Below are 25002 nucleotides of genomic sequence, written 5' to 3'. Positions count from 1 at the left end.
GTTGCTTCAGAAAGGACAACTCCCCAACTTGCAAACATGGCCCTGAGTAGCTCTCATCTGTGGGCTGCACCCTACCCACGTCCTACCACCTGAATTTGCTGGGCAGGCTGGAGGGACAGGGGCCCAAGGCCCGGCCTCCCCCTCCACCACTCACCTGCACGGGCCGTCCGGCCAACTCGGTGGATGTAGATCTTGGGGAGCCCGGGGGTGTTGTGGTTGATGACCACCTGTACCGTAGGGATATCCAGGCCCCTGGAGGGAGATGTGGCTTGTCAGCTCCACTGTCCATGTGGGGAAACCGAGGCTAGGACTCACCCAGGGTCACTCAGCAGGGAGGCTGGGGCTGCCTGACATGCCTGAGGCCAGCCTTCTCATCCGTGGGGCCTTGTAGTAAACGAGGGAGTGCCCTTGGCAGGGGACTGGGGGCTGCTCACCGGGAGGCCACGTCTGTTGCGATCAGGATCCGGTAGATGCTGGACTTGAACTTGGCTAGGGCGGCAAAGCGTTCTTTCTGCACGGGGTTGGGAAGAAAATTGGGAATGAGTGAAGGCAGGGTTTTCTGTGTGAGGCCTGGGGACAGGGTAGAGGCCGGGACAGTGCCCCAGCTGTCCATTGAGGAAGGTGGCCATGAGAAGTCAGACCGGGACAAATGAGTGACGGCTAAAAGAGGTATGGTCAGGCAGGGCCTCGTGAGCTGCGATATTTTGGGACCAGAAGAGACCAGGCGGCAGGAAGAAGGCGCCCGGCAGAAGGAAGGATCGGGGCCGATGTCTGAGGCCGGGAGGTGTCCCGGGGTGGCCTCACCTGCTTCATCATGGAGTGCAGAGCCACGGTGGGGAAGCTGAATTTGCGCAGCATCATGCACAGGATCTGGCAGGTCCTGGCGGGAAGGATGGGCCTGTCAATCCCTCCAGCTCTCGGGTTCTGGGAAGGTGTTCCTGCCCCCACCCGCCCCTGAGACACCTAGCACAGTGGCCCCATGAAGCTTACAAAGGAGAGGCAGCAGGCCAAGCACGGTGGCTCACGCCTGTAATCCCAGCACTTTGGGAGGCTGAGGCGGGTGGATTGCTTGAGGCCAGGAGTTCAAGACCAGCCTGTCCCAACATGGCAAAACCCCGTCTCTACTAAAAATACAAAAATTAGCCGGGCATGGTGGTGCATGACTGTAGCCCCAGCTACTCAGGAGGCTGAGGCAGGAGAATTTAACCCAGGAGGCAAGGCTGCAGTGAGGTGAGAGTGTGCCATTGCACTCCAGCCTGGGGGACAGCATGAAACTCTCAAAAAAAAAAAAAAGAGGCAGGATGAGGGTTGGCACAGGCCTTGCCTGCCTGATATACTCTCTGCTGATCCCTCCCTGGAGCTGGAACTGACAGGAGTTGGCCCTGGGACTGCAGGGCTGGAAACTGACTTGCTAGGGGTGGTCACTGTTACCAAGAAGGCCGAGAAGGAGCCAGCAGAAGAAGACAGAGTAGAAACAAGGGTACAGGGAGAAAGGATGGGGACCATCACATAAGCTGCTGGATCCTGCCGTGCCTGACAGCCACCCTATAGCCAAACTTTTCTCTTTTTTTTTTCCTGAGACAGTCTCGCTCTGTCCCCCAGGATGGAGTGCAGTGGCACTAACTCGGCTCACTGTAACCTCTACCTACCAGGTTCAAGTGATTCACCCACCTCACCCTCCACGGTAGTTGGGACTACAGGTGCTCACCACCATGCCTGGCTAATTTTTATATTTTCAGTTGAGGTAAAGTTTCACCACATTGGGCAGGCTGGTCTCGAACTCCTGACCTCAGGTGATCCGCCTACCTCAGCCTCCCAGAGTGCCGGGATTACAGGCAGGAGCCACTGCGCCCAGTCCCAACTTTCCTCTTCTGGGAGGTAACACATTTAAAGCGCCTTGACTTCTGCCCTTCTATCCTGGCTCATGCTGGAAGAGTCTCCAGCTTCTCAGTATCTTCCCAAACAGCTCAATGGAGAAGATGTGAACTGCCTCCCCCGGGGTCTCTCTCTGCGCAGATGCACACCAGGCCTGTTAGTTGTCACAGCTTCCTCTGAGACGGGACTAGAGGCCCAGAAAAGTTTAGTGACACCCCCAGAACACAGCAAATGAGCTACTCAAACAGACACTTGCAGGGGTTTCCTGGACCTTCCATCAAGGGCTGGTCTGAGGAACCCCAAAACCCGGCTGCACCTTCAGATGGGGTGACCTTGGCTCCTTGAGGAAAGCCCCCATGACCTACAGGCTGAGCAGAGCTGAGACTGTGTCCCAGACCCAAGACACTGGGCCACCTCCTCCTTTGAAGGGTGATGGGAGGGGAGAGGCGAGCCCCGCTCACTTGCACGTGTTGGTGAAGATGATAATGGACCAGTCCTCATGCTCATCCTGGAAGCGCTGGATCAGGTGGACCAGGTAGGCGTCCTTGACCTTCTCGGGCACCAGCAGGTAGCGCTGGTCCAGCTGCTCCACGGTGCTCACCCTGGGGATGGACAGGTAGACCGCACGCCTCAGTGTCCCTGCCTGTAGGATGGAGCTGCCCTCCCCACACTGTCTGGGCTGCGGACTCACGGGGCCTGTGCCTCCCAGAAGAAGGGCTGGTTGGTGGCCAGGCCCTGTAGCTCCCGGAGTGTGTCGGTCAGCGTGGCGCTGAACAGCAGTGTCTGCCTGCGGGCCGGCACAGCCGCCAGGATGGCCTCCAGGTCGACGGTGAAGTCAGTGCAGCCCTGTTCCAGCAGCCGGTCTGCCTCGTCCATCACCTGCCGTGCCAGTGGGGGCAGGGGTGAGGGTGTCGTCCATGACCCCGGGTCTTGGCCATCCCTGAAACAGGCCTCTTTGAGAGGCGTGGACATGGACCCTAGGCCCTGGAGTACCCTCCTTCCAAGGGAGGCCTGCCCCTCACCCAAGTCTCAGCAAGGCCCTACCCCCAAATAACACTGCTAGGAATGGGTCCCCTCTTTTTGGTCCTTGAATGGTCCTTGTCACTGTTCCTAGCATTTTACTGGAAAGTCTAAGAAACATACGTTTCCTAAATGGATGACATGGTGCCCCAGACTCTGACGCTGGGACTGGAGGCTCCGAGCCCAGCTCCTGAAGTCTGCAGGGGCGGGGCGAACTCACCAGGAAGCGGATCTTCTTTATACTAAAAGTGTTGGAGCTGCGCAGGTGATCTGCCAGGCGCCCTGGTGTGGCGATGACCACATGCGGTTTCCGGGAGAGCTCCAGTGCCTGGGCCACCATGTCTGGGAGACAGAGTATGAGAGGCAGGGCTGGGCGGGTGGTCCAAAGCTGCTGAGGTCCCATGCTGGGGCTTCCCCCGCCTCCCAGCCCCCGTACCCATGCCACCGACGATGATGCAGTCTTTCAGCCCTAGAGGCTTCCCCAGGACCCGGAACTGCTCTGCGATCTGGTAGGCCAGCTCCCTGTGGGTGTGGAGGGGCCAGGCTGGGTCAGGTAGTGGTTCTGGGCCTGCCCCCCATTCCCCTCTCCATCCCCAGCGTTCCTCCCTGAGCCCCCAGGCTCCTGACTTGCCCCGTCCTGTTCACAAAGGCTCTGATGCTGAGCCTTGGAGGCTGTTGTGGCCCCTGCCCCCTCGCCAGGCTCAGCCTGGAACATCCCTCCTCACCAGCCCAACCCAAACTGGCCTCAGCATCTCTTCCTACCCCAAACCCGCGCCTTCCCCCAGTTTGCCTCTCAGCAGTGGCCTCACCACCAGCCAGTTGCCCCAGCCAGAGGGTCTCAAGCATCAGCCTCCTCTCCTCCTCTCTGTCCCCAACCAACTCTGTCCTAGCCTCTCCCTGGCCCATGACCTTTGCTGCTCACATACCCCCAGAATCAATTCTAACCCTCCGCCTGGCATTCAAGGCCTTTCTCAAACTGGCTCCAATATGCCCAGGCCCCAATACCCTTTCTGCTGCCTGCCCCTTCCTCCCTTCCTCCCTTTCTCTCTTTCTCTCTTTCTGATGGAGTTTTGCTCTTGTTGCCCAGGCTACAGTGCAATGGTGTGATCTCGGCTCACCGCAACCTCCGCCTCCTGGGTTCAAGCAATTCTCCTGTCTTGGCCTCCCGAGTAGCAGGAATTACAAGCATGCGCTACCATGCCCAGCTAATTTTTTTGTATTTTTAGTAAGGATGGGGTTTCTCCATGTTGGTCAGGCTGGTCTCGAACTCCTGGCCTCAAGTGATCCGCTCACCTGGAGCTCCCAAAGTGCTGGGATTACAGGTGTGAGCCACTGCACCCGGGCCATCTGGTTTAATTCTGCAGGACCCCTAAGAAGCGGGTAGCAAGATTTTCATCCTCATCTCACACGTGGGAAAAGGGCGCTCAGAGAGGGAAAGGTGCTTGCCCAAGAGAACACAGCTGGTTAACCCATACCCAGGAGGCCTGCTGGGGGCTCACCTGGTGGGTGTCAGGACGAGGCAGAAGATGCCATAGGGATCCTCAGAAAGCTTCTGCAAGATGGGAAGGACAAACGCTGCTGTCTTCCCACTGCCTGTCTTGGCACAGCCCAAGCAGTCTCGACCTGGGTTGAGGACAAAGCAGCATCAATACCCTCCATGTGTGGACAGCCATTCCACTGGGCACAGTGTACAACAGCTTACAAAGCGTTTAGTGAGCAATCACTGTGCGTCAAGTCCTGTGTGCCAGTAAGCCTTTTCCATTCTGGGCATACTGACCACTTTCCACTGGCAACGGACAAATCCTAGGAAGGGATTATCATCTCCATTTAACAGAAAGGAAAACTGGGTTTCAGAGACCTGCCCAGGACACACAGCCAGTGAGGAGCAGGCTGGACTGGAACCCATATGTATTTGACCTGAGATGCCCACAGCTTCCCACCACCTCATTCTAACTCCCTCCAGGAGCACATGAACTTGGGGAACCCAGAATTCCCTTCCCTCATAGGCATCTTGTGCTCCCTGTTGACCCCTTCATTTGTTTATTTAATCCCTGACTTGTCACATCTTAGGCTTCCTGTGGGCCTCTCTTTAATGGCCAAACTGGGTTGGGCTAGAGAAGCAGAGAGAAGACCTGCTCCTAGAGGAGCAATCACAGGACCAAGGAGTCCTGGATCTACCAGCAATTTTGACAGCCTCAACTTCTATTTGTAAAATAAAAATAGCAGTACCAGGTCTGCAGGATTTTGCGATACTATCGATTAGTCATTCATCAAACCCTCCCTGTGCTGAGACTATGAAAATTTCAGAGATTACATCAGTTGTGTACGGACATAAAGCGAGTCGGTCATGCAAGCTAAATGCCAACACTGTCCAGTCGGCCTCCGGAACCCCGGATCTCCTGTAACGCCGGAGGTTACCCCTCGCCTCGTGGAACCGGAATGAGCAAAGGCTGCGAGAAGGGAAAGGGGTCGAGAGGAGCGGAGACGCCTCTTGGGGAAGGCACCGAGCCATACTTACCCTCCAGGATGGCGGGAATGCAGCCGAGCTGCACGGGCGTGGGCTGCTTCAAACCCAGCTGCCGACATTGTGCCACTAGCCACGACGACAGCCCGAGCTCCGCGAAGCCTGACATCCCTGTGACCAGCCGTGTGGGGGCCCGTGTGATCTGCGCTTCCGGCGCGCGCCGACGACGTCACGAGAAAAACTCTTCCTGTTTATTGGATCTGCCTCCTGCGTGGTCCCACCTTCTCCAGCTCCCTCAGCCCATTCCCAGCCTCGACCGCATCTTTATCATGTTTCCCCGGATCCCATTGGCTTGCAGAAACACACTACAATTCCCGAGATGCCCTGCGTGACGCACTTACGTCTCCCGCCCCCTTGCTTATCATTGTGGAGCTTCCCATTGGCTTACTTCGCCGCCACTCGGAAAAAGTAAACTACATTTCCCAGCGTGCCCGTGAAGGTGTCTTGCTTCCGGCCGACGTGTCTTTCAGGAAGAGGAGCCGGTGAGAAGACAGCGACATGGCGCCTCCGGCCCCCGGCCCGGCGTCCGGCGGCTCCGGGGAGGTGGATGAGCTGTTCGACGTAAAGAACGCCTTCTACATCGGCAGCTACCAGCAGTGCATAAACGAGGCGCAGCGGGTGAAGGTGCGGCAGCGCAGGGGCGCGGGGACGCTGGGGGCGGAGGCGGAGGACGCTTCCTGGTGGCTGCGAGCAGTGTTCTGCATCTAAAAACTTTCCCTTTTCTTCTCGCGTTTTTTGGGCACTTCTTCACAGTTCAGTGAGGAGTAATCACTGTCCCATGACAGAACCCAGAGCAGTAACAGTTTACGGTACTGCTCACTCGTACAGCGCTCGCTCTGCGCCGTTGAAGGCGTTTTGAGTAAGGGAGGTGTTTATGCCACTGTAGTTACAGTAAGTGTTTTTTGTCCAGCCATACGTTCAGTTCCCGTGAGGTGGAGACTGTTGTTTATCCTCATTTTACGGATGAGAACCCTAGAGTTCAGAGAGGGACGTTTCCCTGCCCACCGATCCTGGTTATTTCTCTCAGAGCTTAACCATTCATTCATTCATCCTTCATTGAGCACTTTTATGGACGGGCACTGTATTCCGCTGGACTCAGAATGATAACACAGTTTCCCAGCTTAGTGGCTCAAACACCTTTAATTCCAGCGCTTTGCGAGGCCGAGGCGGCCGTATCGCATGCGCCCAGGAGTTTGAGACCAGCTTGGGCAACATGGAGAAACCCTGGGTGTACCAAAAATACAAAAATTAGCCGGGCGTGGTGGCGGGCACCTGTAATCCCAGCTACCGGGAGGCTGAGACAGGAGAATTGCTTGAACCCGGAGGCGGAGGTTGCAGTGAACCGAGATCGCGCCACTGGCACCCCAGCCTGGGTGACAAAGTTGTAAGAATTAAAGAAAGAGGAAAGAAACACGAAAGGTGACTTGCCAGTCAAGACAGGTTTATTTTAGAGAAAACAAACCTGAGAGGCGCCTTCTGGCCGAGTTGGGTCAGAGGCACACTCTTTTACAGACTGAGTTTTTAAGGATTCAGGGTGAGAGAGTTTATCAGAGGCTTGAATTGCTTCTGTGTCTCTTTGTTGTGCTTATCTGGGAGGGAGAGTTATGTGTCTGTTCCCATACGTCTTTCTTGGTTCTTTTTCCTTCTTTCTTTTTTTATTTTTTTTGAGATGGAGTCTAGCCGTGTCGCCAGGCTGGAGTGCAGTGGCGTGATCTCGGCTCACTGCAACCTCCGCCTCCCAGGGTCAAGCGACATAATCTCACTGTGTGTCACCCAGGCTGGAGTGCAGTGGCACAATCACAGCTCACTGCATCCTCCTCCTCCTGGGTTCAAGCAATTCTTCTCCCAAGTAGCTGGGATTACAGGTGCCCACCACCACACCCGTTTAATTTTTGTTTTTTGTTTTTGACGTGGAGTCTTGCTCTGTTGCCCAGGCTGAAGTGCAGTGGCACGATCCTGGCTCACCACAACCTCTGCCTCCCAGGTTCAAGCGGTTCTCCTGCCTCAGCCTCCAGAGTAGCTGGGACTACAGGCGCCCGCCACCACGCCCGGCTAATTTTTGTATTTTTACTAGTGATGGGGTTTCACTGTGTTGGCCAGGCTGGTCTCTAACTCCTGACCTTGAGATCCGCCTGCCTCAGCCTCCCAAAGTGCTGTGATTACAGGCGTGAGCCACCGTGCCTGGCCAGGAATACTTTTTTTTTTTTTTTTTTTTTTTTTGGAGACAGAGACTCCCTCTGTCACCTAGGCTGGAGTGCAGTGGCACAATCTCAGCGCACTGCATCCTCTGCCTCCCGGGTTCAAGCGATTCTCCTGCCTCAGCCTCCTGAGTAGCTGGAATTACAGGTGCCCGCTACCACGCCCAGCTAATTTTCATTTTTTGCTTTTTTGGTTTTTGTTTTTGAGATGGAGTCTTGCTCTGTTGCCCAGGCTGGAGTGTAGTGGCATGATCTCAGCTCACCACAACCTCCGCCTCCCAGGTTCAAGCAATTCTCCTGCCTCAGCCTCCCGAGTAGGTGGGATTACAGGCTTGCACCACTACACCTGGCTAATTTTTGAGGAATACATTTTTTAAGCCATCTGGTCTGTGGTAGTTCATGACAGTGGCCCGAGCAACCTCAGCCCCACCTGAGGTGGCCCCAGGGAGAGCACCTGGCATGTCTTTGCCCTTTACTGACCCCAGCACAAGGCTACCATCATGACATTTCTGGCTTTCTCAGACATTTGCCAGTTGCCCACAAGATGGCAGGCACTGCCCAGCTGCTGGGATTGAAGCAGCTCATAGGCCTTGAGTTGCTGGCGGCCCAGTGCGGTTAGGTCGCTGGCTACAGGGACAGAAGGGAGGAGTTACTACCCCCAGGGTTTCTGGCTACAGGGCCCCCATCCTATCACCCGCCTTCCCAAACAGTACTCTGATTCCTCAACGATGGCCACATCTTAAGCCACCTGGGGCCAGTGCTGGGACCATCCTAGAGCCAGGTGACCTTGGTGGAGGTGGCCTACTGGCTTTGCTGATTTCTGGGCTCCCAGGTGATCCTAGTGAGCCCTTGGGGTTGAAGAGCAGTGCTCTCCCACCCCGCGGACACACGATGCTACCTGATGGTAGCATCATCCCTGGGAGTCAAGGAAAACCACAACGGTTCCAGAGCCTCACATGAGGGTCACGGTCTGCACGTTTGTTGTTGTTATGCTTCCTGGCACTCTTCTCTCTCCCGTGCACTCTGCAGCCTCTGAGCACTTCTGCACGCACAGCCTCCTGGGCAATTGCATTTCACACAGGGGCGGCTGAGGCCACCCTGGTGCCCCCCATGGTGCCCCACTGTGTCCTCACTTTGAAAGCCCAACAGCTGGCCGAGCGTGGTGGCTCACGCCTGTAATCCCAGCACTTTGGGAGGCCGAGGCGGGCAGATCACGAGGTCAGGAGATTGAGACCATCCTGGCTAACACAGTGAAATTCCGTCTCTACTAAAAATACTAAAAAAATTAGCCGGGCGTGGTGGCAGGTGCCTGTAATCCCAGCTACTCAGGAGGCTGAGGCAGAAGAATGGTGTGAACCCGGGAGGTGCAGGTTGCAGTGAGCTGAGATTGTGCCACTGTGCTCCAGCCTGGGCGACAGAGCGAGACTCTGTCTCAAAAAAAAAGAAAAGCCCAACAGCCAGCTTCTGTCTCTTTTTTTTCCCCTAAAGATAGACAAGGTCTCACTCTGTCACCAGGCCAGAGTGCAGTGCAATGGCATGATCATAGTCCATTGTAGCCTCAACCTCCTAGGCTCAAGCGATCCTCCTTCATGAGCCTCCCAAGTCACTGGGACTACAGGTGCACGCTACCACACCTGGCTAATATTTAACATTTTTTTATAGACACAGGGTCTCAGACCGGGCGCGGTGGCTCACGCCTGTAATCCCAGCACTTTGGGAGGCCGAGGTGGCTGGTTCACAAGGTCAGGAGTTCAAGACCGGCCTGGCCAATATGGTAAAACCCCATCTCTACTAAAAATACAAAAATTAGTCCAGCGTGGTGGTGCGTGCCTATAGTCCCGGCTACTCAGGAGGCTGAGGCAGAAGAATATCTTGAACCCGGGAGGCAGAGGTTGCAGTGAGCTGAGACCGCACCACTGTACTCCAGCCTGGGCGACAGAGCAAGGCTCCATCTCAAAAAAAAAAAGACACAGGGTCTCGCTATGTTGCCTATGCTGGTCTCTAACTCCTGGGCTCAAGCAGTCCTCCTGCTTTGGCCTCCCAAAGCACTGGGATTACAGATGTGAGCCACTGCATCTGGCCTGTCTCTTTTTTAACTGAGCGTGGCATGCAACCCTCAGCTGGTCACCTAACTGATGTCCACCTCAGAAGATTGACTGAGAGTTACTTATTTTTTATTGAGACAGAGTATTGCTCTGTCGCCCAGGCTAGAGTGCAATGGTGTGATCTCGGCTCACTACAGCCTCCACCTCCCGGGTTCAAATGATTATCCTACCTCAGCCTCCTGAGTAGCTGGGATTACAGGTGCCCGCCACCACACCCGACTAATTTTTGTATTTTTAGTAGAGACGGGGTTTCACCATGTTGGCCAGGCTGGTCTGGAACTCCTGACCTCAAATGATCCACCCACCTCGGCCTCCCAAAGTGCTGGGATTACAGGCATGAGCCACCGTGCCTGGCCTATAATATGTTTCTTTACATGCTCGAGAAGGTACGTCTTTCACCTGTCCATCCCATTTGCAGGTGGGGCTTGATTTCTGCAGCCTCCACCCTCCATGCCTTTGACGTTCTTCTAGGAGTTATTTATTTAGATGGCATCTTGTTCCAAATCACAGCCAGATACCCACTCTGGCCAGCAAGGCCTGAGCAGAAGCTGCTGGGGCCTCTTGGCAATGGCAGCCTGAGTCAGGCTGGGGCCAGTTCTGCGGGGGCCTGGGATGAGGACATGTTTGACATTCACGCTCCTCCCTCAGGCTGGGGAGAAGGAAGAGATGTGGCTTGGAATCTGTGGTTCTCGGCCTCAGAGGACAGGGCAGAGTGACTCCCCTGGTTTGGGTACTGGGTCCTTTGACCCTGTGCCTTGACAGCTGGCAGGCCCTCTTGCTGAGAGCCTTCTCAGTCCCCTCTGTGGAGAGGTTGTTGGAGTGGTGATGCTGAGGTGGCTGGGCCCCTTCCCATCTGTACTTTCCTCTTGAAGCCCCCAGGGGACTGGGCCAGCACCCTCAGGCCACGGGCTGAGCTGCACTGTGACCGCCTGCCATGGGCACCCCGGGAAGTCAGCCAGTGCCCGGGGGCAGCTTGCACAGCTGGGTTCTGGAGGAGGGGCCCCAGCCTCCCTGCCTGGCCTGGGCTCAAGGGCAGCTTCCTTATCGTCCCTAAATGGATGTTGCCACAGGTCACCTCCCCCTTGTCCCCTCAGTTCTGTGCAGTGGCTGGACTGTGGGCGTGTGGCCCAAGTACAGAGCCATCCCCAGGGTCTCCCCTGGCCAGGGCTGGACACAGATGTCACCACACTGGGGTAGCCACACTGAGATCAAAATGTCTTGAGACAAAAGCAGGAATCAATCCACAGTGGCCCCATGTCCAGAAGTTAGAGGTGCGGGCACCACCCTGGCTTCTTAAGTGTGGCTGGAGCAGGCGCTGAACTTGGAGCAAGCCTCCTTCCTGGGGTGGTGTCAGCGCGGGATGAGATCAGGCATCGCCCGTGTAGGGTACCCCCAGCAGAGGCCACTCTCGGGCTGCGGAGGATCAGGGCTAGGACTTAGACCTCCGACCCTGCCAGAGAAGCCACCTGTCCCCAGCATACAGGGGCCTGTCTGTCATGCTCACCCTGTGGGGCTGCGCTGGGCCTCCCACTGCGCGTCCTGACCCGCGTTGGTTCCCACAGCTGTCAAGCCCGGAGAGAGACGTGGAGAAGGACGTCTTCCTGTATAGAGCGTACCTTGCGCAGGTGAGTGCGGGCCCTGGCGGGGGGCGAGAGCGATGAACAGAGTAGAGGGTAGACCTGGGAACGGGAAGGCACCACAGCGTGGGTGCCGGGGACAGTAAACAAAGCGGGGACCCGGGCCTGCAGTGTCCAGCGACTGAACAGCCAGCGCAGCCAGCATGTGAAGGCGGCTGTGTCACGGAGGCCCGAGACTGCCAGGCCGGGGGGCCTGGGTCACAGTTTCTTGATTTTTATGTTTTTTGAGACGGAGTCTTGCTCTGTCGTACTCGATCTCAGCTCACTGCAACCGCCTCCTGGGTTCAACTGATTCTCCTGCCTCAGCTTCCGGAGTAGCTGGGACTATAGGCGCATGCCACCACACCTGGCTAATTTATATTTATGTGTGTGTGTGGGGGGGGTGTATGTGTATATATATATATATATTTTTTTTTTTTTTTGAGATGGAGTCTCGCTCTGTTGCCCAGGCTGGAGTGCAGCGGCAAGATCTCGGCTCACTGCAAGCTCCACCTCCCGGGTTCACACCATTCTCCTGCCTCAGCCTCCAGAGTAGCTGGGACCACAGGTGCCTGCCACCACACCTGGCTAATTTTTTTGTATTTTTCTTTTGTTTTGTTTTTTTGAGATGGAGTCTCGCTGTGTCGCCCAGGCTGGAGTGCAGTGGCTCAATCTCAGTTCACTGCAAGCTCCGCCTCCCGGGTTCACGCCATTCTCCTGCCTCAGCCTCCCGAGTAGCTGGGACCACAGGCGCCTGCCACCATGCCTGGCTAATTTTTGTATTTTTAGTAGAGACAGTGTCTCACCATGTTAGCCAGGATGGTCTCGATCTCCTGACCTTGTGATACACATGCTTCGGCCTCCCAAAGTGCTGGGATTACAGGCGTGAGCCACCGTGCCTGGCCAATTTTTTATATATATATGTATGTATATTTTTGTTTGTTTGTTTGTTGTTGTTTTTTTTTTTTTGAGACGGAGTCTCACTCTGTCACCCAGGCTGGAGTGCAGTGGCCAGATCTCAGCTCACTGCAAGCTCCGCCTCCCGGGTTTAAGCCATTCTCCTGCCTCAGCCTCCCGAGTAGCTGGGACTGCAGGCGCCCGCCACCTCGCCCGGCTAGTTTTTTGTTTTTTTTTAGTAGAGACGGGGTTTCACCGTGTTCGCCAGGATGATCTCGATCTCCTGACCTCGTGATCTGCCCGTCTCGGCCTCCCAAAGTGCTGGGATTACAGGCTTGAGCCACTGTGCCCGGCCTTTTTTTTTTTTTTTTTTTGAGACAGAGTCTAGCTCTGTCGCCCAGGCTGGAGTGCAGTGGCGAGATCTCAGCTCACTGCAAGCTCTGCCTCCCGGGTTTATGCCATTCTCCTGCCTCAGCCTCCCGAGTAGCTGGGACTACAGGTGCCCGCCACCTTGCCAGGCTAGTTTTTTTTTTTTTTGAGACGGAGTCTCGCTCTGTTGCCCAGGCTGGAATGCAGTGGCCAGATCTCAGCACACTGCAAGCTCTGCCTCCATGGTTTACGCCATTCTCCTGCCTCAGCCTCCTGTGTAGCTGGGACTACAGGCGCCCGCCACCTCGCCCGGCTAGTTTTTTGTATCTTTTAGTAGAGATGGGGTTTCACGTGTTAGCCAGGATGGTCTCGATCTCCTGACCTCGTGATCTGCCCGTCTCGGCCTCCCAAAGTGCTGGGATTACAGGCTTGAGCCACCACACCCAGCTAATTTTTATATTTTTAATAGACACGCAATTTCACCATATTAGCTAGGGTGGTCTCGAACTCGTGACCTCGTGATCCGCCTGCCTTAGCCTCCCAAAGTGTTGGGATTACAGGCATGAGCCACTGCACCTCGCCAATTTTTTTTCCTAAAATAATTGGTAGGAGCCAGGCACAGTGGCTTACAACTGTAATCCCAGAACTTTGGGAGGCTGAGGTGGGAGGATTGCTTGAAGCCAGGAGTTCAAGACCAGCCTGGGCAACATGGTGAGACCTCCATCTCTACAGAAAAAATTTAAAAATAAGCCAGGCATGGTGGCATGTGCCTGGAGTCCCAGCTACTCAGGAGGCTGTGGCAGGAGGATCGCTTGAGCTCAGGAGGTCAAGACTACAGTGAGCCGTGATCACGCCATTGCACTCCCGCCTGGACAACAGAGCAAGATCTTGTCTCTAAAACAATAAGAATGGGGAACCATCTAGGAGGGAACACAGTGAAGGATGGGTCCCCGGCTGCAGATGTGACAGTGGTATCAGTCTGGGCGTCCTCGGGAGGGCCAGTAGGTGGGGCAGGGCTGGCTGGGGGCATGTCCTACTCTATAGAAGCGCATGCCACAACCCCCATAACTGCTGCTGCCCTGTTCCTGGGTGACATGCCTGTCCCCTCCTTCCCCTCATCACCAGAGATGGACAGCTGCTGGGAGACAGACAGTAACCTGCCAGGGTCCCCAGCTCAAGGCATGGGCAGTGTGGCCCTGCAGATGAGGGCACACCTGGCTGCTCATGACAGGTGACGCCATGCCCACCTCCACAGTGTACTGCAGTGAGGGTGGCCCTTGCTGGGCTGAGGGGTCCCTGGTGGGGCAGGGGCTTCCTGTCTGGGGCTCTGCCTGCCAAGCTGAGGACGTGGAAATCCTCTGGGACGGACGGGTGCAGCTGACGCCTCGTCCCTATTGCAGAGGAAGTTCGGCGTGGTCCTGGACGAGATCAAGCCCTCCTCGGCCCCCGAGCTCCAGGCCGTGCGCATGTTCGCTGACTATCTCGCCCACGAGAGCCGGAGGTGAGGCCCCGGAGGATGGGTCGGCCTGGGGCGCAGGGCCTTTCGGTTATGAACCTGGGTGGGCGGGGGCGTGGCGTGCAGCGCACAGCATCCCTCAGATCAGGCACCTCTCCCCTCTGCTACCCTGCTGCTTTGTGCCTCAGTTTCCCTCACCTGCACAGCAGTGGGGGCTGATGATGGATCCTGCTTCAAAGGGGAGGGTCAGAGACAGTGCTGTGTGTACACATGCCCTCATGGACCACAAGGCACTCTCTCAACCTAGAACTAAAAATATCAATTACCGAACAGCCCTCTGCACCACCCAGAGCCCCAAGATGGCCCAGGGTGCGGCGGGGGCAGGGCCCTGCCGTCAGTTTTCTGATTTATTTATGTATCTATCTATTGAGACGGAGTCTCGCTCTGTCAGGCTGGAGTGCAGTGGCGTGATCTCGGCTCACTGCAAGCTCCACCTCCCGGGTTCAAGTGATTCTTGTGCCTCAGTCTCCTGAGTAGCTGGGACTACAGGAACGCGCCACCATGCCTGACTACTTTTTGTATTTTAGCAGAGACTGGGTTTCACCATGTTGCCCAGGGTGGTCTCGAACTCCTGCGTCAGCCTCCCAAATCCAGTCAGTTTTCTAGTCCCAGCTAGTCGGGGACTACAACCTGCCAGTGTCTCCCCTGGAGCTCAAGTGGAGGGCGGGTGAGGCCACGCCTGTCCTGCCCCTGAGCCACAGGCCAGCATCTGTCAAACACCCATGGGCGGCAGCCAAGGGGAGAGGAGGCTGGGCTGTGGGGACCCAGGAACCTTGCCCCCTCCTGCTGTGGGGTTGGAGTGAGGGTCTGGCATGGGGAGACTCTGCTGTGATCCTGCTCTTCCTTGGCCCACGGAGGCAGTGCCCCAACTACCACCTCCCTTCACCCAAGGAAACCTGGGGTTCCTGGGAGCTGACTCCAGTGCAGAGGCAGCATAGTGGGGTGAATGGTGTCCCCCAAAAGGTATGTCCATATCCTATCCCACATGCTTGTGAATGTGATATTTGGGAAAAGGGTCTTTCCCGATCAAATTAAGAGATAAGGAGATGAAGACATGCTGGATTTAGGGTGGGCCCCAAAGCCAAGGACTTGTGTCCTTTTAAGAGATAAAAGGAGGGCCGGGTGCAGTGGCTCGCACTTGTAATCCCAGCACTTTGGGAGGCTGAGGTGGGCAGATCACCTGAGGTCAGGAGTTTTCGAGACCAGCCTGGCCAACGTGGTGAAACCCCATTTCTACTAAAAATACAGAATTAACAAGATGTGGTGTCTGTGATTCCAGCCACTTGGGAGGCTGAGGCAGAAGAATCGCTTGAACCCGGGAGGCGGAGGTTGCAGTGCTGCCAAGATCGCACCAGTGCACTCCAGCCTGGGTGACAGAGGGAGACTGTCTGAAAAAAAAAAATAAAAGGAGAAGACAGAGGCCCCACTGAGTTAAGCCCATGTGACAACAGAGACAGACTAGGGTGACATGTTAAGCCAAGGAGTGCCACAAATGGCCGGCAGCCACCAGAGCTGGGAGAGAGGCCCGGACAGCCTTGCCCTCCAGCCTCCAGTTGGAGCCAGCCCTGCCGCCACCTTGACTTCAGACTTGTGGCCTCCAGAGCTGTGAGGAACGAAGCCCTGTTGTCCTTAACCACCCGGGTTGTGGTGCTTTGCCACAGCAGCTCCAGGACATTCGGACGGGCGACCTCCCGGGGCCACTGTTTCTCCCACCCTACACTTCACCAGCTGGAGTGAAGGCGGGGAACCCTGGGTCCCCGAGGAGCAGCAGCCGCTGTGAGCATCACAGAAAAGCTGCCCCGGAGAGCAGGCGGTCCAGGCAGGGGCTTGTGGTGCGTCCATCTGGCTGCACAGCCGCTACCTCACCGGCAGGACTCCCCCGGGACGAGGAGCATCCATCAGTAATTGTTTTTGGTTTTGATTTTGTTTTCTTTTCTCGAGATAGGGTCTTGCTCTGTCGCTCAGCCTGGCATACAGTGGCACAATCTTGGCTCACTGCAGCCGTGATCTCCCAGGCTCACATGATCCTCCCACCTCAGCCTCCCGAGTACCTGGCACTGCAGGCACACATCACCATGCCTGGCTAATATGTATTTTATTTAGAGACGGGGTTTTGCCATGTTGCCCAGGCTGGTCTCAAACTCCTGGGCTCAAGCGATCCCCCTAGTAATTGGTTTTGTGGCTGTTGTTTGTTTTTGAGATGGTCTCCCTCTGTCACCCAGGCTGGAGTGCAGAGGTGCGACCACAGCTCACTGCAGCTTCAACCTCCCGGGCTGGAGCCATCCTCCTGCCTCAGCCTCCCAAGTAGTTGGGACTACAGGCGCCACCAGGCCCAGCTGACTTTTTTACTTTTTTGTAGAAAAAGGGGTCCTACTAGGTTGCCCAGGGTGGTCTTGAACTGCTGGGCTTACGCGATCCTCCTGCCTCGGCCTCCCAGAGCACTGGGGTTACAGGTGTGAGCCACAGTGCCTGGCCCCATTGGTAACTGTAACACCTTAGGATGACAACATTACAGTACCAGCGCCACAACAGCTGGCAGCGTTTACGCACCCTTGTGTGCTGGAGCTTCAGGAAGCTTTGTAAGGTGGTCTTGGGAGCTCCTTGCTCGTCCCCTGCGTGATCCCTGTAACATGGTCCCTCAGCACGGGGAAACAGACTCAGACCTGAAGTCACTTGTCCATCGGGCATGGCACCGTGGCGAGCCCTCGGTGGAGCCTGGTTGGTATGAGACATGCCATGCCCTCAGTGACACCTCAGACACAGGCCCTGGGCAGACAGCCCCCAGACGTGCATGGATGCTTATGGGGTCACAGAGCCGCGTGTGGACCCAGAAGAACACCAGCTTTGGTCTAGGGGGGCTCCCTCCCCTGCCGTCTCTGGTTAGCTGCTCAGTAGCCATGGGGAATGGAGGGTCTGGGTCCTGTTAGGGACATGGAGGCATGGGTGACCTGTGGCCTTATAGCTGAGCTGGTCCTCAGCCTCTCCTGGGCTCAAGCCTGGCCCTGGCCCGCAGCACGCTAGCCATCTTCAGGGCGTAGCCAGCACCCTGGGCTCTCAGGGACTGAGGGCAGCCGCCCTGGCAGTGGGGGTGCCCCAGGGCTCCCATCCTTCTGCACGGCCCCTCGGCACCCAGGCCAACCTCCTGCTAGAAGATGTGGCCTTGAAGCCCACAGGGCTGATGGGTTAGGGTCAGGAGTCCCAGCTGGGCCCACCAGCCTCCTCAGGAAGGTGGGTGAGGTTGGTGTGAGACTGGTGGTGCCTCCTCATGTCCTCTTGGGGTGCCCCACCCCACATCTCCCAGCCTCGGGGTCCTTGCCTGGCCCAACATGAGGGCTGCTTCATAGGAACGGAGGAAGGACATGTTGGGACAGCTTGATGCTCGGGGCCTGCTGCTGCTCTGCACCCCCAGTGCCTGGCTCACCCTCTCTGAGCCTGTCTGCTCCCAAGGAAGGGGACCCTCTGAGGTCCCACAGGGGCCGCCCCAGCTGTGGGTCCTGAGCATCTGTGTCTTCCAGGGACAGCATCGTGGCCGAGCTGGACCGAGAGATGAGCAGGAGCGTGGACGTGACCAACACTACCTTCCTGCTCATGGCTGCCTCTGTCTATCTCCACGACCAGAACCCAGACGCCGCCCTGCGTGCGCTGCACCAGGGGGACAGCCTGGAGTGGTGAGTGGCCACCCTGCTCTGGGGCCGGCCCAGGGAGGCAGGTGCCCCCTGCCACATCTCCAGGCTGTGCACGGCCTCGCTGGCCGCCGTCATGGGAGGAGAGAATGCGGTGGTGCTGAAATGAGGTCCTGGCCTGCTGTCCAGGCTCCAGCTCCCCTGCCCAGTGTGGGAGGCACTCCCATCTGTGCGCCAGGCTGCGGCTCCAAGGACACGGTGCCCAGGCTGCAAACCCTCTGTTCCCAAGGGCAGAGCAGAAAGCGGCTTTGTCTGTGCTTGGTTTCTGCGTCCCCACCCCCCACGAAGCCTTCTGTGTCTCGGCCCTGGGCCCAGTCTCTCAGGCCTCCCTGGGCCCCCCACACCGGCCCTCCTCCAGGGCCCTCTGGGGCTGGGGTGCTGGAGCCCTGCACAGCAAGGTCGGTGCTCCCCTCCACCCCAAGATGTGACTCCAGGCCACGTCCAGGGTACTGGTCACAGAAAGTGTGTCAGTTCTTCCCCGTGAGCTGTCGCTGGAGTGCCTGCTGTCCACTATGAGTTGCAAGCTGGGCATTTCATGGTCGCTGTGGATCTGCTCCCATCCCACCTCCGTCCACGGAGGGCTTAGAATTGCGGGTGGCAGCCAGGCATGGTGACATGCACCTGTGGTTCCAGCTACTCGGGAGGCGGAAGCGGGAATATCCTTTGAGCCCGGGAGGTGGAGGCTGCAGTGAGCCGTGATGGCGCCACTGCACTCCAGCCTGGGCAGCAGAGCCAGACCCTGTCTCACACACAAAAAAAGAAAAGAAACAGGGATGTCACGCTGCCAGCAAGCCGGCTGACTCAGTGCTGGTCCAGGTGCTGGCTCCCGTTGGCACCGAGAACAAGGGAAACCGAGAACAAGAGGTCTCACAAGTCATTGGTGGTCACAGCCGCCTGGGGCCCAGAGGGATGAGGGGACCTGCAGAGAGTGGGTGGCCCCAGGGCTCTGCTGCAGGTACAGGTACAGGTGCAGGGGCAGGTGTGGCCCTCCTCTAGGGCCTTGTTCCTGAGCACTGACCGTCTCCAGGGTGTTGATGAGTCCGGGCAGGGCCCTTGTTTGCAAGCACAGCCCATGGAGGCTGCTTCTCCAGATGGGCAGTGAGTGGGCTGGGGCCTGGAACCCCAACGTGGGGACCCCCCCCGAGCTTTCCAGGCCCGATTGAGCTGAGTGGTGAAATGTGGGAGTGAGGGTGTCCCCCTCTGCTGGGTGGGGCTGGGGGTCCTAAGTACAGGACTTAAGAACATCCCAGACACACAGAGTGAGCCCTGGGTGTGCAGTGGCCATGCAGCGTGTCTGTGGCCATCCGCTGACCGTCCCCCGCCTTGTCCTGCAGCATGGCCATGACAGTGCAGATCCTGCTGAAGCTGGACCGCCTGGATCTCGCCCGGTGAGCCCTCCCACTCCTCTGTACCCATACTGAGCCATGGCCCAGAGCGTGTGTGGTGCTGTCATTACTCGTTATTCCTTTCCGTGGGGGTGACTTGCCGTCACTCAGCCCTTCCTTGCAGTATGTTGCCAGGGAGGAGGGCCATGGCTGTCTGTGCCTCAGTTTCTCTCTCTGCAGTAGTGGTGGGCCTGTCCCACAGGGGGAGAGTGGGCTTCATGGAGGGAGTGGAGGTCGTGCCCGGAGGAACATGTCGCTGGGCCAGCTTGTAACTGTGCCATGGGGCTGGCGGGGCCTGCACGTGGCGTCACCAGGTCGGAGGCCATGGCTGGTGGTCCAGGACTCCCCTGCTGCCGTTTCCAAAGCCCTTGCCTCAGAGTTGTTCATGCTGTAGCTCCGTCGCCCTTCCCTGCGTTCCATCTTCCGTGGAGCGAGTCTCTCCCGAGCCCTACCTTGTGCCAGCCACCTCGGGGGTCCGTAGCTGGCTCCAGTCCCGCCTTCCCGGGGCCTTCACGTGGTGGGGCGGGCAGGGCAGCTTGGGCACTTCGTCGTGGGGTATGAGCACGCAGGGGAGCACGTAGTGGGGGCCATCCCCGGGCTCTGGCGGGCCCCAAGTGGGAACAAGGCAGGGATAGCCAGGCCAGGGCTCTCGGCCGCTCAGCCCCTCCGTCCTCTGTCCCCACCCCAGGAAGGAACTGAAGAGAATGCAGGACCTGGACGAGGATGCCACCCTCACCCAGCTCGCCACCGCCTGGGTCAGCCTGGCCACGGTGAGTCCTGGGCCATGAGGCAGGCGGGCATTGCGGGCACCTGGCTGAGTAGGGTCTGTGGGCACCCCCACCTGTGCCCAGGCTGCCGGCCACTCCAGTGGGGCTCCAGGATCAGGCCATGGCCCCCTGCCAGCCTGGCACAACTCTCAGCCTTCACTCCATTCCGGGCTTCTCACAGCCAAGCGGCTTGGCCAGAGGCAGAGCGATGGTGGGGACGGGGACAGGGGTTCCTGAGCCTGAGGCGCAGGGGGACTCGAGGGTCTGGGTTGGCCTGGCAGCCCCTCCTCCCCCCAGGGCTTCCTGGGGTTTTCTGCGACTCAGCTTTGCTCTCCAGGGTCCTGGTCCCCAGCCAGGGACAGGGTTCAGTGTTCCCATAGCAGCGGTGGAGATGTCCTCAGCTCCCAGGCCTGGGCACCTCTGCCTGGCAACACCCCCCTCCTGGTTTCTGGGACTTGGCCCCTTTCTGAGCCATTCTTTTGTGCAGGCCTGTTAAAATACACTTCCTGGCTGGGCACAGTGGCTCACGCCTGTAATACCAGCACTTTGGGAGGCTGAGGTGGGTGAATCATGTGAGGTCAGGGGTTCGAGACCAGCCTGACCAACATGGAGAAACCCCATCTCTACTAAAAATACAAAATTAGCCGGGCATGGTGGCACCCACCTGTAAACCCAGCTACTTGGGAGGCTGAGGCAGGAGAATCGCTTGAACCTGGGAGGTGGAGGTTGCGGTGAGCCGAGATTGTGCCATTGCACTCTGGCCTGGGTGACAAGAGCAAAACTCTGGGGGGAAGAAATGTGCTCCCCGTCCCTGCCCACCACGGGGCTGGAGCCTCACCCAGATGGACTTCCAGTGGCCGTCCAGTGTGGTGGGACAGGCCTCGGCAGCCCTCTCGGGTAGTTTGAACTGTTTTCACAGCCTGCCTTGACCTCAGGCTCCCCCTGCAAGTATCCCACAGTCCTGAGCAAGCGGGCAGGTCAGAGTTGCTGGTCACAGAGCTGACTCATCCTCCTCCGATGTGCCCGGTGACCCAGTGGTCCCTACTCAGACCCTGGCCCAGCCACCTGTGCCCCTGTGCCCTGGAAGCCCTAAATTCCACCTCTGTGTACCCAGCGCACCGGGAGCCGGGTAGGAGGTGAGGCAGGAGGCGGCCGCGAGTCTTTAGGCCCCGTCAGCAGAGTACAGGTTATGAGTAGTCCCCATGGTGGAGTGGCTGTGCCTTGAACCGGGCATACCAGATTTGTGTCTGTGCAGTGCAGAGCCCCCTGTGGGGGAGGGGGCTGACGGTGGAAGGGCCTAGCGGCCGCGGCATAGATGATGATGTGGGACCCTCCCTGCAGGGCGGTGAGAAGCTGCAGGATGCCTACTACATCTTCCAGGAGATGGCTGACAAGTGCTCGCCCACCCTGCTGCTGCTCAATGGGCAGGCGGCCTGCCATATGGCCCAGGGCCGCTGGGAGGCCGCTGAGGGCCTGCTACAGGAGGCGCTAGACAAGGTAGGCACAAGGCTGTCCCAAAGTGGGAACGGAGGGAAGGCCAGGCGGCCGGAGGGCGGGGTCAGGGCAAACAGAAACAAGTGTAGCAGAGATGCCCTGCGTGTGCGTGTGGCCCCACAGGGCTTCTGAGGCCCAGTCAGCAGTGAGATCCACAAAGCAGGGATCACACCTGCAAAGAAATCCAGATTCCGGCCTCACAGAAATGGGGCATCTGGGCAGCCTGGGCCTCAGTGGTCTGTCACCTCAGCTGCCTGGCCCTGCATGTGGGACCCCTCACCTGAGTACATATTCAGTATTGGAGAGACACTCCCAGTCCTTATTTAGGGGACAGCGTGCTGTGGCCAGGAGCCCAGGGTGGCTGCAGTCGTCTCCTGTCTGATGTCTGCAGTCTTTTCTTTTCTTTTTTTGAGATGGCGTCTCGCTTTGTCACCCAGGCTGGAGTGCAGTAGTGTGATCTCAGCTCACTGCAACCTCTGCCTCCTGGGTTCAAGCGATTCTTTTGTCTCAGCCTCCCGAGTAGCTGGAATTATAGGCGCTTGCCACCATGCCCAGCTCATTTTTGTATTTTTAGTAGAGATGGGGTTTTGCCATGTTGGTCAGGCTCGTTTCAAACTCCTGACCTCAGGTGATTCACCTGCCTCAACCTCCCAAAGTGCTGGAATTATAGGCGTGAGCCACCATGCCTGACCATCTGCAGTCTTTATGAAGAGTTTATGTTATTTTAAATTTAAAAAAAAATACTATTTTTTGTAAAGACGGGGTTGTTCTTGCTGTGTTGCCCAGGTTGTTCTTGAACTCCTGGCCTCCCAAAGCACTAGAATTACAGGTGTGAGCCACCATGCCCAGCGGATTTCTTTTTTTTAATTTCTTTTTTTTTTTTTTTTTTTTTTTTTTGAGATGGAGTCTTGCTCTGTCCCCCGGCTGGAGTGCAGTGGCGCAATCTCAGCTCACTGCAAGCTCTGCCTCCCGGGTTGATACCATTCTCCTGCCTCAGCCTCCTGAGTAGCTGGGACTACAGGCACTCGCCACCACACCCAGCTAATTTTTTGTGTTTTGAGTAGAGACGGGGTTTCACTGTGTTAACCAGGATGGTGTCAATCTCCTGACCTCATGATCCGCCCACCTCGGCCTCCCAAAGTGCTGGGATTACAGGCGTGAGCCACCGCACCCGGCCTGGGTTATTATTTTTATAATCAAAAAGGACATCAAAGCTTTTTCCATTTTGGTGAAACGGATTTTGGGTTTTATTTGTTTGTTTTTTGAAACAGGGTATGCCACCACACATGGCTAATTGTTGTATTTTTTGTTAGAAATGGGGTCTCACTGTGTTGTGCAGGTTAGTCTTGAACTCCTGGGCTCAAGCAATTCTTACCCTCCTTGGCCTCCTAAAGTGCTGGGATGATAGACGTGTGCCACTGTGCCTGGCTGAGAAACAGGTTTAATCTACTGACAAACACTGGTGAAGCCCTTCTCCCTGTCTGACTTTCCAGGGGCTGAGTTATCAGAAAGTTGTTTGCAGAGCAGGGCAGGCCAAGGGGTGTCAGGCTGGCCCCATCCCAGGCTGGGTGCTGCTCCTCCTGGGCAGCGTCCATCTTTAGCTCTGAGCAGTCAGGGCTGGTCAGGAACTCAGCATCTCAGACAGGCTGTGTGGCCCTCGCTGCCCCAGGGGCGAGACTGGCGCCTTCCTCCACCACCCTGCCCCTCACTGCCACCTGAGAACACTTGGATGCGTGTTCTGTGTTCATGGCCACATCCTCTGGGGGCTTTTGTTACACCTCTCAGGTGATGCATTCCGTGACTCACCAGTTAGATGACTCCCTTCTGTCCTTGTCTGCTGAAACACCACCTGGGACTGGCTGTCCGTGCCCGTTGGCCCTGGTGGCCTCCCTGTGGCTGTGGTTACCCTGCATTCTTGCTGAGTTTTGGGAGGCACTCAGGTCCCCCCACTTACCTTTGGAGCCAACTCATGGCTGCTCCTGTGAGCACAAGCTGGTGTCCCCCTTCGTGGTGGAGACTGAGGCTCAGAAAAGTTCGCTCTCCAAAAAGGTGCCCTGCCATCGGCCGCTGTGGGCAGGCTGGGCTCTGGGCCCATCCTGGCTGGTGCATCTGTGCTCCAAGCAGACACCGGGGCTCTGGCTGGGTCTCCTGGCCTAGGTGTTTCGTAGGCTCCTGTGTGCCAGGAGCCTAGAGTGAGTGGGTCAGGCAATGTCCCCTGCCGAGGTTTCCTTCAAGGCTCCTTGGGAGCCAGAGGCGTGGCAGGTCCGCCCATGGCCTCAGGGTTCATTGTGCAGGAGGAGTTGAGGCCATCTGGGCCTGGGCCCCATTGCTTTGAGATGTATGAGACAAATATACCCTTCCCTCTACAAACGAGGGGTCACGCCCCAGGCTGGACCACAGATGGGGAAACTGAGGCTCAGTGAGGTGGCTGGCCCCTTGGCACCGTATCATCTGAGATCACCTTGCAGAGCAGTGGGCAGGGGGACTCTGGCAGTGTCGATCCCACCCCACTTCTGAGGAGGTGACCTTGTGTGGTCCTGCCCAAGGTGGGGGTGACGGGCAGGCATGGGGGCTGGAGTGGCTGACCCTGCCTGCCTGTGTCTGCCTGTGTCTCCAGGACAGTGGCTACCCGGAGACACTGGTCAACCTCATTGTCCTGTCCCAGCACCTGGGCAAACCCCCTGAGGTAAGTGGCCCCCAGGGCTCCAGGCCAACCCTAATATCCCGACCCTGGGACCCCATCCTGGGATCCAGGCCCTAATCCCTAGGCTTCTGGGAAAGCTCTGCACACAGTGTGCCCACCGCAGCCTGCCTCCCTCACAAACCCTGCGCCCCCTCAACCCATCCTCACCTGGGGCCCTGCCCAACCTGCTCCCCTGAACCCACGGTACATTCCCTACCACGTACAGAGGCCAGCTCCGTGCCAGCGCCTTGTCAGGGGCCGACCCATCCCTCCACCCCCACCCTGAAGGTTCTCTGAGATCAGCCCAGTCCCAAGGCAGGATGAGGAGCCCCCTGGGGTATTGTGGCTCTCACCCCCATCCACCCCGTGCTGCAGGTCAGAGCCACCGTGGGGTCCCCATGTTCGACTCACCTGCCTTCCTGCCTCCCCTGCAGGTGACAAACCGATACCTGTCCCAGCTGAAGGACGCCCACAGGTCCCATCCCTTCATCAAGGAGTACCAGGCCAAGGTGAGTGGCAGGGGTGGCCTGTCCCTGAGAGCCAGGCCAGAGGGCGCCTGGAGCTCAGCCTGGGCTCACATGTGCCCTCTCTCTCTCCCTCCACCCGTCTCCCCACACCCCGCCCCCACCCCGTGTCGCCATGTGTCTTGCTGAAGGAGAACGACTTTGACAGGCTGGTGCTACAGTACGCTCCCAGCGCCTGAGGCTGGCCCAGAGCTGTCAGGACCACGAAGCCAGGACAGAGGCCAGGAGCCCTGCAGCCCTCCCCGCCTGGCACACACCCCACATCCCCTCTGGGGGCAGGAGCCCGCCCCCAGCACTCCCATCTGTGAATAAATATCTCAACGCCAGCGTGTTCCCACCTGAGGAT

The 25002-nt window shown here is 57.6% G+C and overlaps 2 protein-coding genes across 7 annotated transcripts in view; one reads left to right on the top strand and one right to left on the bottom strand.

Annotated features, from left to right (window-relative positions):
* Positions 1-5558, bottom strand: part of DDX49 (DEAD-box helicase 49) — a 9366-nt gene extending 3808 nt beyond the window's left edge. For 2 of the 3 annotated variants that reach the window (XR_013409262.1, XM_015123360.3), the window contains exons 1-9: positions 5414-5558; positions 4395-4518; positions 3332-3417; positions 3116-3237; positions 2567-2754; positions 2337-2477; positions 805-880; positions 435-511; positions 155-252 (exon numbers count right to left, since the gene is read on the bottom strand). Coding sequence is in view for 2 of the 3 variants with exons in the window: in XM_015123360.3 (XP_014978846.3) it covers positions 155-252; positions 435-511; positions 805-880; positions 2337-2477; positions 2567-2754; positions 3116-3237; positions 3332-3417; positions 4395-4518; positions 5414-5528 (1027 nt within the window). In the remaining variant the exon portion in view is untranslated. Of the gene's footprint in view, positions 1-154; positions 253-434; positions 512-804; positions 881-2336; positions 2478-2566; positions 2755-3115; positions 3238-3331; positions 3418-4013; positions 4265-4394; positions 4519-5413 lie in introns of all 3 variants that reach the window. The other variant, XM_077978468.1, reaches the window with a different exon arrangement.
* COPE (COPI coat complex subunit epsilon) lies at positions 1761-25002 on the top strand. Of its 4 annotated transcripts, NM_001194660.2 has the most exon segments (11): positions 1761-1772; positions 5890-6043; positions 11285-11347; positions 14005-14105; positions 17636-17788; positions 19138-19191; positions 19877-19958; positions 21297-21452; positions 24067-24135; positions 24567-24641; positions 24788-25002. In NM_001194660.2, coding segments are annotated over 10 exon segments (927 nt in total). In that variant the 5' UTR covers positions 1761-1772; positions 5890-5917; the 3' UTR covers positions 24836-25002.

The sequence above is a fragment of the Macaca mulatta genome, chromosome 19 (assembly GCF_049350105.2).
Source record: "Macaca mulatta isolate MMU2019108-1 chromosome 19, T2T-MMU8v2.0, whole genome shotgun sequence".
Taxonomy (NCBI): domain Eukaryota; kingdom Metazoa; phylum Chordata; class Mammalia; order Primates; family Cercopithecidae; genus Macaca; species Macaca mulatta.
Note: the sequence above shows the minus strand (reverse complement) of the source record. Positions and strands in the feature narration are given on the sequence as shown.

What these genes read in the sequence shown, in the direction of transcription:
- COPE (XM_015123352.3), top strand. Translation starts at nt 5,918, where the DNA reads ATGGCGCCTCCGGCCCCCGGCCCGGCGTCCGGCGGCTCCGGGGAGGTG. An exon ending in CTCGCCCACGAGAGCCGGAG is followed by an intron (nt 14,106 to 17,635) that starts GTGAGGCCCCGG and finishes TGTGTCTTCCAG; the next exon opens with GGACAGCATCGTGGCCGAGC. An exon ending in TACAGGAGGCGCTAGACAAG is followed by an intron (nt 21,453 to 24,066) that starts GTAGGCACAAGG and finishes CTGTGTCTCCAG; the next exon opens with GACAGTGGCTACCCGGAGAC.